This window comes from Megalops cyprinoides, chromosome 1, assembly GCF_013368585.1.
Source record: "Megalops cyprinoides isolate fMegCyp1 chromosome 1, fMegCyp1.pri, whole genome shotgun sequence".
NCBI lineage: Eukaryota > Metazoa > Chordata > Actinopteri > Elopiformes > Megalopidae > Megalops > Megalops cyprinoides.
The window spans coordinates 68,987,682-69,001,415 of NC_050583.1; the positions used below are offsets into that span (position 1 = coordinate 68,987,682).

The following is a 13,734-nucleotide window of genomic DNA, read 5'->3' on the forward strand; positions in this document are numbered from 1 at the left end:
CTGAAAAACAGGTTTAAACACCCATGTGTCCTTGTACTTAGTTTTTAATGACATTTTGTTCTAATGGACATCACAAGGCACAGACCACACAAAGAAAAGCAGATATTGCAACCAATTTTTTGTAGGTCATTACATCATTACATATCAGGTCCTAACTGGAAAATGAACACATATTTCAGTGTCCAAATGGCATGGCTGCTAAGATACAATCAGTTTGTAGCACTTAAAATAGGCACATCTCCTGCACATTTTGACCTATTGCCACAACTAATACACTAAATACTGCTGAAGAAACACTTTGACTTTCCATATTGGCCTGAATGTTAGACAGCGTTTTTTTTCCTACTTCAGAAATTACATCTGAAAAGTGGGGTTGTCTTACATGGGAGGACTACACTTTTTAATGTCATTATAATTAAGAACAGCAGATGGATCCATTTATCTGAGATTGTTGAGTGATATTAAAAATCCCAGTAGACTAGTTTATTTTTATTTTTACTTAAATGTGGTAATTTCATCTAGCAGATGTAGAAAATATATCAGAGTACCTTGTTTTATTCAGTGTATTTTATTAAATTGATTTCAGATTGAGATTTCCTTTATTGTCATTTTATCATGCATATTGCATACAATCAAGAATGAAATGCGGTTTCTCCTATATCAATAGTGTATATAAATTACACTTAAGAGAATTTAAAGAGAATTAAAACAACATATATCCATAAACAATACACTAAGTTTTGTAAACATTTGGAGGGGAATAGCAGCATGACTCTATGGAGGCATGTCTTTATGGTATAGTTGGGGGGGAATAGCAGCATGTACTGTCAATAAATGATCTTTTTTTGTCTGTACAAAAAGTGCCAGGTGCAGCATGAAATGGATTGCACTAGTGCAGAATAGTGTCTGCCTGGTCCTATGGGGGGATTAATGGTTCAGTTGGGGGGAGCAAGAGTGTTCATGATCGGGTATGAAGCTATTTAGAAGCCTGGTGGTATCAAATGAAAGGATTCTTTTAAATAAATAATATTTGATCTTCAAAAAGTCTTTTGCCAAAAAAAGGTGTTAAAATGAGGGGTCCTTTTCGAATCAGGGACATTTTGTTATATGCAGCTAATATGGTATGTTCTGTGCCATTTTTCCCATGATTTTGGATTTTTTTCAAATACCCAAAAATTGCACTCCTCCAACAGCATTGGCACTTCTCATTGCAATGTCCCAAGAAGGCACATTGCATTTTATGGTACTGCTTATGTTTAAGCTTGACATATATGTAGTCGGGGGCAGTGCGGTGGTGCAAATGGGTAGCAGTACTGCCTAACATTATGGAGGTTTCAAGTTCGGGGTGCATCTGCATTCAGTTTGTACCTTGTCCCTGTGTTCATGTGGCTTTCCTCTGGGTATTCTGGTTTTTCTACCACAGTCCAAACACATTCAGGTAATGTCAATTGGACATGCTATATTGCCCATAGGTGTGAGTGTAAGAGTGGGTGTCAATGTGTCTGTTCAGCCTGTGATGGATTGGTGTCTTGGTCAGGGGTTGTTCTCATTAGTTGTCTACCTGGTGGCCCTGAGGTGCTTGGCCCCTTCATTGCTGCTTGCAGCTACATTTATAATTATTTTTGTAAGGGAGGGGTTTACCCAAGCCTGTATTATAATAGCCCAGGGTGCGCAATAGCGACAGATCTACCAACCAATCACAAGTGATTTTTTTTTTTTCAAAAATGGTAGTTTCATCCAATACTGGAGAGAGGCCAGTTCTCTAGCCAGGCGGTTCCACACCGCCGCCACCCCCTCTCCCTCCCCCCTCCCCCTCCCGAAAGTTACGCCGGCAGCAGCTGCAAAATTGAGCTGAAAACAAAATGGATAATTCGACGGGTGCATAAACCCAAGCAAAGCAGTACACAGCAAATTGACACATACCTTTCCCACTATAGAGGAGCAGGTAGCGAAAGGGGCGGATATCCCGGAAGCAGATGTTTGGGTATGGTTTACCTGTGTCTTTTATACACTGGGAGCTTGTTAGATATGCTAATTGATTACCGGGAAACTGAACACAAACAGGTGCGAAAAGGGAGGATGACACTACCTGGCTACAGTAAGTTTTTATGTGTGTAATATCATCATTTTATGCTTTCAAAGTTCTTCAGTATGAGGTGTTAATTTCCAGAGAACTACCAGTCCTCTACTGCCGCATGAATGTGAAATTTTGTGAAAATACTACCCCCTAGCGGTATTTTCATGCAACGCAGTACATACCAACGAAAAATGTAAAATCTTCATACAGCAGTGTACTTGACCTATAGAGATGGAAGCATAATTTTAGGGGCTTGTAACAAGCATGTAAAGTGAGACCAGTCGTTTGCATGCTGGGCAAGTACATGCTAATGAAAGTTTGCACTTTTATTTTTGGTTTGAAGACCATCACTGTCTTTCATTCTTCCAAAAACAATATCACACCAAAAATGTGCTGTTGGATAATCAACAGCACGTAACACTTCTATCTTTAAATCTGCTTCCTTTATCAGAAATTATAGAGGGCATACATAAACACATACATAAGCATACATAACACAATTATTGTGTAGCACTGTGAAACCTTGAGAAGAAGGTGCATTCAAAACCAAGTAAACATGTCACTCTTTTCTTACTTCCATAATTTTTAAATTGCAATTTCCAAATTTATCTGTCTATTCTTGATGCCTGATGTCTGTAAAATGATGCCCATCTTCAGATAGCAAATAGGTTACCTGACCTACAAAACCTAGACAAACATTTCAAAGGTTTATAAATTAAATTACTCATTGTCTTATTTTAAAATTTTCCACTGAACCTGTGGTACTTTATGTCATCCTCCTGACACACACACAATTTAGTGAGAGGGAGTGCTGAACATTTTATTAAACTTGTTTTACAATATAAAACAATGAGTATATGATGTTTTGTAGTTATTTTTGCAGATATTTGATATAAAGGTGTGGTAGTTTTTTAATTGCTTGCAAACATTTCTTGAAACAATATCTGACATTCTCAACATTATTAACACACTGCTCAAAATAGTTTGTTGGCTCAGTAAAATCATACAAATTCTGTACAAAATGTTACATTGATTCCAAAAACAATACTACAATAACTCCCTCAAATATTCTACCATCAAATATTTTACCATGTAACTTAGTATATACTATACACATATACAGTATCTTAATGTGAATGTGAACAAACTTTACATTGCATCAGATAACAATATCATCAGGACATATATGTATTTTTGATCTGATAATACCTAATACCTTAATTAATAAATACATTAAAATACATCTAAAAATCTTTTTTTTTTCAGACACAGGAACGACAGCGCAAAATCAAAAACAAAAAACAAAACAAAATGCTTCATTGCTGTTCCTCATTCTGTTCCTCTACAGGATGCAATCAATGGTATAGATTCTAACACACTGTATACTGAGACACATTTCAATGTCCTGTATGATTTGTTCTGAATACCTTTCACTGTAATTGTTCTCCAAAACCCTGTCCAGTGAAGCGACACTATCTGCCACCAGCAAAGGGTCTTCTTTCAACTCTGTTAACAAATATACAGTTCCATATGTTGACATATGGGGCAACAGCTTGCCATTTTCCATACACGTGAATATGTATTTATGCTTCATTTCAGTAGTTCACTCTTTTGTATTCACATATCTGACGTATTGCATTCAGTATTGTATAATACTCCACATAAGTGTACTATAGTTTTCACTGACTCAGAGCTCTGAATAATGTTCTCTTCCATATTCTCATACCCAGATGATAGCCATCACATTGAAAGGAGTCAAACTGGGCTGCACCCACTACCCAGCCTCCCTCATACTTAACCCATAGTTGATGAAATGACCAACCAGCTTTGCACAAATGTTACTGGGAAAGTTTTGCATCTTGAATCACACTCCTCCTTTCCCCCTATCACTTCCTGTCCCTCTTTTCTGCTCCATTTGGTTTCATTATTCCTCAGCAATGAAGAGTTCATCTGAACCTCTTTTATCCATGGTCAATTTCTAACAGAAAATTCAACACAATTTTAGGTTGTAAGGATTAAATGTTAGGGCAATTGGTAATTAGAATTTAGTATTTGCAGTCATATGTTTTGCATATGAACACAGGAGATTTCATTATGAAGAGTGAGCTGGATTTGCAATAGGAGTGAATACAAGTAAAATGTCCATGGCGTTTTGCAGAAGTGATTTACATTAGCTTAAACTTTTGATATTAGATGTACATCCTTGCAGTCAATGTGTGTAAGTAATAAAGAAAAAATGTCTCAGAAAAGTGAACAGTGTTCCATTTTACAGTGTAATTTGCTTGTTTTGCAAAGTGAAAATTCTGTTTAGATGGGTACGTTGGCTGGTTTCAGAGCATGGACTTTGGTTTTCAGAAATGCACCAAATCAATTGAAAAAAAAAAAAAAAACTAAAACTAACTACGTAGGTTGCACTACGTAGTTTCTGAGGGACTTTTATTTTGAAAAGGCCTCTACAGGAAGTGCGAGCAGAGGTCCTCCAACTGTTTCAGGATTCATGGATCTCTCAGGGATTTTTTTCTTCATTTACACCGCTGTCTTCCGTGTCTAAACAAAATACAACAGGGCTTTCCCCAGCTAGCGCCGGCCATGTCGGAGACCTACGGTAGGCATGTTATATATCTGAGGTTTATGTTACATTGATTTAATAAACACATTAGGAGACGAAGCAGGTGTCTGAGAATCCTCGCAATCGATGGAGATCGCTGCGTAATACTAGTTGCGGAATTCAGTACACAAACGGGCCTGTGAAAATCAAGTGTAGTATGTAACCAGATGGAATGATGTCTTTCCCCTGGTTCTTGCAGGTATTTGCATTTCCCACTGGTGTTTATAGCGGCATATACAGTTCAGACTGTAGTCTGTTTGAATTGTATTGCATATATTGTTCTAAATGGCTGCTTTGCTACATGTTTTACTCCATTACGAAATAATGTGTGTATTTCTGTGTGCATAGACTATGATATGTATTTGTGTGCATTTGTATTGTATTCTCTGTTTCTGTTATTTATATTTCTCACAGAAACATGCAGCTATTTCGGAATGATAATGAACGAACATATCCTAGGTACTTAGCTACCTTAGTGATATGTCAGATGTGATGATGATGATGATGATAAACAATCGGGAATATGAAGAGACAGCTTACATCTACCAATAGGAAAGATTTCAGTGTATATTTACCGCGAACTTCTTTGCTAGGTTCATTTTATGGACTGTATATTATGAGTCTAATCTACGCACATTTTTGTCCCTGGGTGATTTAAACACTTGTGATAACCTACATTTACCTGAAGGCAGCAGCCTAATTGTTAATAAACTCGGTGCGTGTGACTTGAGCATTGACATTTAAGTTGAATAAGACGGTAACGTAGCTGAGTTCTGTTCATCCATGTATTAAAAACCATGATCGAAACTACCCCAGTAAACATACGGTAAACATGACAGCACAGTCTAATGGGAAGCACCGCTCAGTTCAAGAGTTCACTGTAATGTGGTAAAAAGATTGCTCTTGCGTGGATATCAGTATCTTCACAGATACAATATTGTGCCTCTTAGCTAATGGCAAAGGGAACAGAATGTGTTGTAACTGCGTAGTGATTTGATCAACCTCTTTTACACATAGTGTCCTTCCCTCTCTCTCATCTCGTCTCCCTCCCCCTCTCTCACTTACCTGTTTTTGTCTGTATATATTTATGTGCACGTTTCACTTTGAATACTGTACAGTATAGTCTGTACTGTACAGTTGTTAGCTATTACACTGAATTTGAGATTTGAGTTGAAGTGTTGAGTGTATCAACCAGTTGTTCAGTGAAAGTACGTTATGTCATTTTAAATACAAGAATGAAGAAGGCATTATGAAAGTAACTCTGTTCCCACCTGTCTCTTCAGATTTCTTGTTCAAGTTTCTGGTGATTGGGAACGCAGGGACTGGGAAGTCATGTCTACTTCACCAGTTTATAGAAAAGAAATGTAAGTTGTGGTGTCCATGATATGATTGTCTGCATAAAGCGTAAGAGACAGAACAGATAAAATGTCTATCCATAAAAGGTCACGGTTAAAATAGGCAAGTACTGATTCAACATCAGTGATATATGTACCGTACATACATATCTGTGCATTCATTTTATGTTGTGATCTCTTTGAGTTATATGAAATTTCATGTAGTATCTAATGACCACATATCATTTGTTTATCTAGTCAAAGATGACTCAAACCACACCATAGGCGTGGAGTTTGGATCGAAAATAATCAACGTGGTCAATAAATTTGTCAAGCTCCAAATCTGGGACACTGCGGGCCAGGAAAGATTCAGGTAGGAAGCTCACACACATAGTTCAGACAGTTGCTGTAGTCAGCTTTGTTCACTGAGAATCTCCTTCTCCTCTGTTCATTATGATTCAGTTAAATCTGTCTTTCAGACAGTTGAGCGTCCAATGCAGAGCTCAAACTATGCACTGAGCAGACCCATGGAACCTGTAATGTTTTAGCAACGTTGCAGCGACAGTGCAGTAAGACCATAGCATTACTGCAGTGTTCCCTCATCATTGCAAGAATGCCCTGAGCTCAGGAGTGAACCAATAGTACTTTTCTCTGCAGATTCACTATCATCAGCACTTGAGTCTGATGGTTTAGGGACCTAATAAAAAACGTGTGTAGATGCTTCAACAAATCAATAGTTGCTTTACTTTGGCCCAGGTTCAACAAAGGCTGGGCTTTAGAATGGCGCTATTGTAAAATCAATAAAGCCACACATTTAGCTTATGCCCAGATAAGTTTTATGTTGTCAGCACCTGGTCAGGGTGTCTAGGTGACTTGTCCCTTTCCCCTCTCAGGTCAGTGACACGGAGCTACTACAGAGGAGCAGCAGGGGCCCTCCTTGTGTATGACATCACCAGGCAAGTGTCATCATTGAAATTCCTCTTATTAAAAGTCTCCTAAGAGGACTCTCCAAAAATGTAGAAACCTGGGCAAGCAATAAGTTAGACATACCAAGCATATGTTTGTATTTACATTACATTACATTACAGTAATTTAGCAGAAGCTCTTATCCAGAGCAATTTACAGCAAAATAGAATGTAAATGTATCCATTCAAGTTGAATGAGCAACAGTGCCAGACAAGGCTAACAGTACTCCCAAACCAGTGGGTGTGAGCATAACACTATTTAAGCCCTTGTGCTTCAAACTTGTGCAACCCAACTAGTAAAGGGAAGCCACATATACTACCATATATTAGTCACTAGATCACAGAAACCAAAACACATAGCAATACTATGTGTAAAGTAAACAGCAAGTGCTGCAAGTAGCAGGTGTATTTACTGCACATGGTACATGCTTGGTACACCCAGATAAATGCTTTACCTGGGGTTAAGTCTCAGCTACTTCCTAGTTAATTCCAAAAAATCTGAAATTAATATTGTATGTAATTTTTCACATTTACATTAACTATTAATCATTGACTAGCAGTCCTTGGTGCCCTCTGAGATCCAAAAATAAGGGAACATCAAGAAGCAAGATTCCAACGTACGGCCCTCGGGTTATAAATCCAGTTCCTCTAATGACCGCTCCATTCTATCTCAAAATAACACTCAAGCTCTCTTGCATGTTTCTTGTCTTTCCCTTTTACTCTTTGTCATTTCCCTGACCGCTCTGTGTTCTCCGTGCATGCAGTCGGGAAACCTACAATGCTCTGACCAACTGGCTGACAGATGCCAGAATGCTGGCCAGTCAAAACATCGTCATCATTCTGTGTGGTAACAAGAAGGACCTGGATGCAGACAGGGAGGTCACCTTCCTGGAGGCTTCACGCTTTGCGCAAGAGAACGGTGGGTCTGGAAAGCTGTATTTGTGGCTTTTGAAATGCAATCACAAACAAGAGCTCTAGGCTTTTATATTTTGTAATGTCCTTGGCAACCTTCTCTAGGGTGCTCCATGTTTCAAAGGTAATATCAGTGACTGTATTTCCATGCAGAATGTGTGCCTGCCTTTCCTAATGGGGTGAGTAAGACAGGCCTGCCCTTGCAGGGTGACTGTACATTCAGTTAAATTCTAGCATAACTGTAACACATCTAATTTCTTTTGGGTCTTTTTTGTATTGTTCTCTCTCTTTCACACAACTCTTAGTAAATGCTAACTGTACGTTTGACTCAACTCATTTGGACAACCTTTAAACCTATGCAGGGTGTAGTTAATACACTCTCTGACATGCACACCTACCATGACTGTTTTTGACACTACAAATCCCACAGTGCACCAAGAAGTAAACTCCCGAATCTGGTTTTGCTTTTGTGGCCTCTTGGTCATTGTTAACAGATGACATGACTGGGCTTGAACCCAGCTAGTAGGGCTCAACCTGCACTTGGAACAAGCATCTTAAATAACCAAGGCACTTGGGACCCAACATTTCTTTTATTTTTGTTCAGCTAGTATACATGTTGAAAGCTAGTCTGTGCAGCTATGTGGTTCAAGTAGATTTTAAATTTTTACAAATATTTCAGTTCAAAGACTTGTCAAACGAGCCCCCTCAGAACGAGCCCCCATCAGAAAAATGTAAAAAATAAAAATATTAAAAATAATAAATTGTTGCATGTCATGAGTGTTCTAGCACAGTAGTGAAAAGACTGGAAACCAGTACAAACATTTATTTTAGGCTGGAACTCTCACTTTTAAAACAAAATACGTACAATTTTTCACCCTGTCTGGTTTCCTCTACCACTTCTCAGTTTAATAAAAATGTTTCCTCAGGAAATGACAGAAGTGTGTTGAAAATGGTCTATAACTACAGTGATGACAATATTGTGTAGTTTTTCTTCACCAAGCTGAGAGAAATGACCCATTCATGGGTGTCAGGCTTTTAGGTAGAAGGACCCAGGTGCAGACTGGGATGACAAATCAGGTGTTTATTAAGGAAAATCCAAAAATTGTAGTATCAAAACAGTCCAAGTCAAAAACCAGAGAATCCACAAGCAGAAAATCCAAAACACTAGGCAAGGGTCAAAAATCCAACAAAACAGGCAGAAGTCAAAAAAACCAGAGGAGCTAAAGACAAACAGGCAGGAACGAAATGGGCTGGAACACTGTGACAAACTGGCAGAGAAACAGAGCAGATAGAGGGGTAAAAATACACAGACTGATGATGAGATGACAGGGAACAGGTGTGCAGGATGGGCTTCAGGTGGTGGGTGTGGCAGCAGGGCAGATAGGCGGGACAGGAGGTGGGGCGATGGGCTGCAAAAAAAAACCCAAACAAATGACACACCCACACTGACAGACAGGAAGACAAAAACAACACAAGTAGGACCTCACACGGAAAGATTGACAATGGGTCTGTTTGTCTTCATCAGACACTGGAACTTGTTCTGAAATTTGTAATTAAAATAATAAATTTGGGCATCAGAGCATGAGATATTGCCTCTTAAGAAATTCACACATCGAGTTGTCCGTTTGCCTCGTTTACATCGTTGCCACGTTTGTCAAGGTGTTATATGGCTGCAGCTGTTCTGAAAACAAAAATGTTTCATACGGCAGCAAAAAGCAAAGGTTATTTCTTTTTTTAAACTTCTTTCTTTTTAACCTCCCTCCTCCCTTTTGCACAGTGGTTTGCATTGATACTGTATGCCTGCACTGTACTGAAAATTCTTGAGGTGCACATACCATACAAAAAAATGCGTGACGTTTCAGAAAACCAGTGTTTTTGTTCTCTGACGAGAGAACAGTACAGGTTTATGGGGAACATAACACTGAGATCAAGTGGGAAACCATAAAATATGTCTGAAAATATAGCATATGCCTTTGTGGTGTTTATAATGTAAACAGTTACTCTTTGATGTTCACATGACAGTAGTTGTACTGATTTGTTGGAATTTAAGTATGGAATAGAATTAATCAGTGTTCCCCGATAACAGTGTATTTAATTCTTGATGCTTACTTTGTTGGCAGTTTTCAGAAATCTGTTTCAAAATATTTGTACTTATTATCTAAGAAACTGGGAGTTATAGGAAATGCTGCAGTAAGCCTTTTTGAATGGAATTGTTTACACCCACATGTTCAGGTGGGTGTAAACAAGTCCTAAATATTGTACAATGCCAACCACAAGAGAATTGCTTTCTTCAAATATAATGAAACATTTGATTGGGGGATTCAATTTTTATTTTATTGGGAGCTGTTTGTGGGAGAAATCAATTACCTTTCTAAAAATTATTTCAGGTCACACTTTAAAAAATTCCTCCTAGGAAAAAATAGTTGTTCATTTTTATCAGTATTTCAGTTCTATCACTAGAGGTCAGTGTTCACTTAACATTGGAACAGCAGGTTGACAGCGTATCTGCAACATACGAGCTGGTCTGTCCATGTGATACAGTCAAGTTTGATCTAATCTCCTTAGAAGTTTCAGTGATATTTGACATGTTTGTTGAAACCACACAAATGTAAACACTGGCAGTGCAGGCTAATCTCTGTGAGCTCTGCTGAGCTCTGTGACTGTGCCTTTCAGAACTGATGTTCCTGGAAACCAGTGCTCTGACGGGGGAGAATGTGGAGGAGGCCTTTGTGCAGTGTGCAAGGAAAATCCTCAACAAAATTGATTCAGGTATCCTGCTTTCCTGATTGAGATTCAACACTATACAACACTTCAATCTATAAAGACTTTTACAGGTATATCGGTACCTCCAGTGACCCTTCGATTTCTCAGAAGAAAAACACTTATTAAATGCATCTGGCTGTGGGACAGTACTTATGCACTGTATAGCCTTGTAAGAATGGTGTAATTATAACTGTAGACATCGTTAGCTATCAAGCTGATCCATCTGGTACAGGAACTCAGGACTCCCTGAAGAGCAGCACTTCTTCAACTAAAAAGACTAACTTGGCTGAAGAAATAAAATGGATGGGTGCATGAATGAGTCAGTGAATGAATGGATGGATGGATGGATGAGTAAATGGGGCTGTGGTTGCAGTCTGGCCAAAGTGACCCCTCTCCCTCTGTCCCCCCCCCCCCAGGAGAGCTGGACCCAGAGCGAATGGGCTCAGGAATCCAGTATGGAGATGCGACCTTGCGGCAGCTGCGCTCACCCCGCCGGGCCCAGGCTCAGAGTGCCCAGGAGTGTGGCTGTTAGCGAGCGTGTCTCAGCGTGTCAAGAACGCAGGTGAGGAGCATCAGGTCTGTCCAGAAAGCAATCTCAGTTCTACCCTATTCAACCCCCTCTCCCAGTCGCCCGACCACCATTCAACCCTCTCTTTCGCCCCAGTAGTCCCAGTGCCCCCCAACATTGACCTTTCACCTTATAGTCCCAGCACCACTAAACCCCACCCTCTTGCCTAGAAGACCCGGGGCCCTCTCATGCCCATTAGCACCTGTGGATAGAGCTCCATCTTCAAAAGTATGATTCATCACCTGAGTGTCATAATCAACAGACACTCAAAGAATGCAGTTCAGCAAAGCTGTGATTCCCTTGTAAGCAGAGGCCTCTCCTAAACCCACCATGTATAACCACTACAGTTGTACTTTAACAATGTTTCCCTACATCTCTGGAGCAATTTTAAAGCAAAAACCAGAACACTTTGTGGTTAACATTTAGTGTTCATATTGAAAATATTATGAATAAGTTTTCCATCAAAATGATACTTTAATTCTAATCTCCAGTCAATGCGTTTTCATAGTTGGAATAATCATGCAGGGAGAAAGGATGTAAAAGGCTGATATAACCACTGATTTATACATGGAAAAATACTCTGCTTCACATGAGCATCATATCTTGGAAAAAGTGATGCCATTTTAGATGGATAAGGACAGTTAATTTCTTTCTGCCAACCATTCAGCTTTATGGTGTAGTTTGAAAATGTTTCCATGTATTGGTATATTAGGTCTGATCTTGCATCAGCTGCAAGAAATCAATGAAGATTAAATCATAAGCACGACACTGTACTGACTGCTCTTCCTTTCCCAACTGTGTTCTCTAAAGGTTCAAGTCTGAAGGGGTTGGAAAGGATTGCGGTGTTTTCCATCATTTCTGAGGTCATGCACTCTGCAGTTGAAATGATACCTTTTCTGAGGGCAGAAATGAGATTTCATCTTATTAACTACAGTTCAGCAGTGTGCAATGTAATGCACATGAAAATGTCAACTATGTCCTATAATAGTAATAGTACTAACTTTATTTGTATAGCACCTATCTTGTATTTAGTACAAGATGCTTTACATAGAAGGACAAAGTCATGAGATATAGAGGACGTGTACATAAAAGTGTTGGTTGAAAGTGTGCTCTGTGTTGATGACAGCACAATGTTAAATAGAATTTCATAGGTTGAAATGAGTCATGGTGTTCCATGAATTCCCACCCTTCAGCCCTTCCTGCCTCCAGCATACAGTACCTCCTCCTTAGATACATTGTCTCCTAGCCGGGAGAAGACAGCACTTGACAGCTGCAGGCTGTATTTGGCTGTTCTCAGTGCAGGAAGGGGAGGTCTTCCAAGCTCTGTCTTGAAGCAGACGGCTATTTCTGTCCCCCCAGCCCCAACGCTGCGCTCAAGGTGGCTCCACGTGCTAGGACACCAATGACACAGCAGTCCTGTGGCCCCTGACCACCTCTTCCTGCAGTCCCCCCACCCCAACATACACACGCACACACACACACACACACATGCACATACACTTCTAAGGATAAGGTCTAAGTTTGACTAAACATTAGAAGGGTCGGCTGGCTCTGGGACCTGAAGGTGGTTATATTTAACTGAAATGCCACCTCCTAGCCAGCCAACAACGATCTTCTGAAGTGCCTTATTTGGTCCCCACTACCTTTGTGAATGCCAAGGACTTAAATAGAGGAGTAATATGCCTCAACAAGCGAGCACTCAAGACATTGTCACCAACTGCAGTTGGTGACAATGTCTTGAGTTACACAGGATGACATTAAAAAGTCACTTTGTGTAAGTACCCTGACTCAAACTGAAATGATTTGGAGATAATGAGGCATATAGGTAGCTCTGTGAGAATAATAAAGGAAGGGAAGTTGTTTGATTGATGTACCAAGCATTTTAAAATCATATTTAAATCATATTGTACAGATGCTTTCCCTGTGGTTATTTTTTTCAAGTTCTTAAGGTCTTTTTCATATTTAAATTATTTTCAAGCTCTTGGATATTGGTATTGAAAATACACCATAACTTATCATTTTTAAGTCAGTTGCTGCTTTTTTTGCAAACAGGTGCCCCAGGTGTTTCGTTTCAAACTGGCTTTGTTCTGAAGTGGGGTAGGATCTCACAGGATGTCATCAAGATTTAATGTGAAACCACAGCCCTTGATTTGAATGAGAAGTGGCAGCAGGCTAAAGTGACAAGCCTAGTCTAACTCTTCCCCCTTTTCCCCTCTTATGTCCTGCCACGGAGTATACCTGTGCATGAGACCTGGGTTCTAGCAGGCTATCCTTGTTTCCCACAGGACCTTATTCACCCTCTGTTGTTGGAAATTAGTGTTGCTGGCTCTAAACCCAATCCAACACCCCCCCCCCCCCAAAGACAGGTGTGGTGAGACGAGGAGGACAGCTGCGGGGAACGTGAAGTTTAGCCCACCAAGATGGAGCAACCTTTCCCTGACCTTCCTTTCCCTGCCACATGGAGGTGCTGTCAGTGAAATACCAAGAGCCTGCGATGCCCATCCTGT

The 13,734-nt window shown here is 39.8% G+C and overlaps 1 protein-coding gene across 4 annotated transcripts; it reads left to right on the forward strand.

Annotated features, from left to right (window-relative positions):
• Positions 1–4,531: 4,531 nt before the first annotated feature.
• Positions 4,532–13,706, forward strand: rab4a (RAB4a, member RAS oncogene family). 4 transcript variants are annotated; one of them, XM_036541551.1, is made up of 8 exons: positions 4,532–4,682; positions 5,969–6,049; positions 6,278–6,392; positions 6,913–6,975; positions 7,749–7,903; positions 10,570–10,665; positions 11,076–11,235; positions 13,590–13,706. In XM_036541551.1, exons 1-7 carry the CDS (start codon positions 4,667–4,669, stop codon positions 11,189–11,191), a joined length of 642 nt encoding a protein of 213 aa, XP_036397444.1. In that variant the 5' UTR covers positions 4,532–4,666; the 3' UTR covers positions 11,192–11,235; positions 13,590–13,706. The 4 variants fall into 4 exon arrangements, with proteins under 4 accessions (XP_036397444.1, XP_036397435.1, XP_036397452.1 ...); XM_036541542.1 differs by having other exon boundaries at positions 11,076–11,221; XM_036541559.1 differs by having other exon boundaries at positions 11,079–11,221.
• Positions 13,707–13,734: the final 28 nt, after the last annotated feature.

Coding starts and splice junctions, on each gene's coding strand:
- rab4a (XM_036541551.1), top strand. Junction 6,393..6,912: donor GCGGGCCAGGAAAGATTCAG/GTAGGAAGCTCA, acceptor TTCCCCTCTCAG/GTCAGTGACACGGAGCTACT. Junction 7,904..10,569: donor ACGCTTTGCGCAAGAGAACG/GTGGGTCTGGAA, acceptor TGTGCCTTTCAG/AACTGATGTTCCTGGAAACC.